The sequence below is a fragment of the Perkinsus marinus genome (assembly GCF_000006405.1).
Source record: "Perkinsus marinus ATCC 50983 genomic scaffold scf_1104296959762, whole genome shotgun sequence".
Classification (NCBI taxonomy): Eukaryota; Perkinsozoa; order Perkinsida; family Perkinsidae; genus Perkinsus; species Perkinsus marinus.
This window is the reverse complement of record NW_003206284.1, coordinates 1-1,311: the sequence shown is the minus strand read 5'-3', so window position 1 is coordinate 1,311 and position 1,311 is coordinate 1. Positions and strand designations below refer to the sequence as shown.

The window sequence follows — 1,311 nt, the reverse complement described above, 5'->3', positions numbered from 1 at the left end:
TATCTTCTAACCAAAAGCATCATAACAACTACTCAGTCACACCTCTAGGGCGAGCTCAACCAGCATAGCCGGTATTTACATTCCTCGGATAGAGCCTGTAGCAGTATAGAGTGGCCTCACCCGTCCAAGAGCCACAGATACAGCACCATATGGTGGAGAATTGCACTCCTAAACGGAGACACGAGCGACTAAGAAACAATCAGCAGCAGTCAGTTTACACACAATGAAAAGTAGCAGCAGTAGCAGTAGTAGCAGCACGGATAGTAACAGATGTTCCAGAAATGATAGAAATCACTTTGATGATACATTACCAATACTGGAAACGATAGTAGCATTAAAATAGTCCTTCACCTCGTCTATGCGTGCAAGCCAGATTAGCACGAGCAGTAAGAGCAGCAGTAACGAGTAGCATCTACCATTATGAGAGGATACATCATCTCCAACAACCATCGCAGCAGTAGCCGATTCTATCTAAGAGCCGACAAGCAGGGGCTCTTCGAGCTTCGGAGCTCTGGGAGTTCCAAGAGAAGCCGCAGTACTGGTACTATACAAACGGTTTCTTTCTCTAGCATAATGCTTGCGGCGCTTCACCCAACTCTGGTTACGAATGCGATTACGCTTGGGTGTGATGGAAACATGTGGGCCAGCTGTGCACCCTTCTGTATAGCCACTCGAGTCGAGAGAGCGACCACAGCAAAGGTAACTGCAGAAAAAACCGCTGTAACGCAGGCCAAAAACAACACTTACGTTCTGGTGAATTGGAGGTAGTTTCCTCCAGTAACCTCCAGATTATCTTCATAACCCTGGGGATGGTAGGAACACTCATTGCTAGTGTTATCGGACAAACGAAAAATAGCACCACAGCGATCCTGAGAGTGACTGTGGGCTAAGCATTATACCATGCTACTTACACAAGGTCTTTCGCGCTGCCATTCTTTCTGAAGGCACGGCAAAATCGCTGCATTGATGCCTCTATTGGTCGAGCTAAGGGCTCGCAGACCGCCCCAGCGACCAGTAGAGCAGAATCTGAAATATGAGAGATCTTATCAGCAATTGATGTCTAGAATGAATAGGGTTACCCTCCGATTCTAGCAAGAACCTCAGGGGGAAGCTCTGATAGCGACCCCGTAGGCCTGCGTATAGGATCCTTGATTGACATGATTAACTATAGATTAAAAGGAAGGGTGTGGGTAGGTACAAGACCTAAAAAAATATGTGAAGTAGCTCCACCGAACGGTTACTGTGAGGTTCTTTCACTCCTAACTTAACATGAGAGATAAAAAAGAGACTAGCGTAAGATCGTTTCACTAA

The 1,311-nt window shown here is 46.3% G+C and overlaps 1 protein-coding gene across 1 annotated transcript; it reads right to left on the bottom strand.

Annotated features, from left to right (window-relative positions):
• Positions 1–12: 12 nt before the first annotated feature.
• On the bottom strand, positions 13–1,205 carry Pmar_PMAR021542 (hypothetical protein). Its single transcript, XM_002773002.1, has 4 exons — positions 1,080–1,205; positions 912–1,026; positions 748–869; positions 13–703 (listed from the first exon to the last, which is right to left on the bottom strand). The coding sequence occupies exons 1-4, from the start codon at positions 1,157–1,159 to the stop codon at positions 472–474; spliced, it is 549 nt and encodes a 182-aa protein (XP_002773048.1). The 5' UTR covers positions 1,160–1,205; the 3' UTR covers positions 13–471.
• Between the last annotated feature and the right edge of the window lie 106 nt (positions 1,206–1,311).

What these genes read in the sequence shown, in the direction of transcription:
- Pmar_PMAR021542 (XM_002773002.1), bottom strand. Translation starts at nt 1,159, where the DNA reads ATGTCAATCAAGGATCCTATACGCAGGCCTACGGGGTCGCTATCAGAG. An exon ending in GGCAGCGCGAAAGACCTTGT is followed by an intron (nt 870 to 911) that starts GTAAGTAGCATG and finishes AGTCACTCTCAG; the next exon opens with GATCGCTGTGGTGCTATTTT. An exon ending in TACCTCCAATTCACCAGAAC is followed by an intron (nt 704 to 747) that starts GTAAGTGTTGTT and finishes TTTTTTCTGCAG; the next exon opens with TTACCTTTGCTGTGGTCGCT.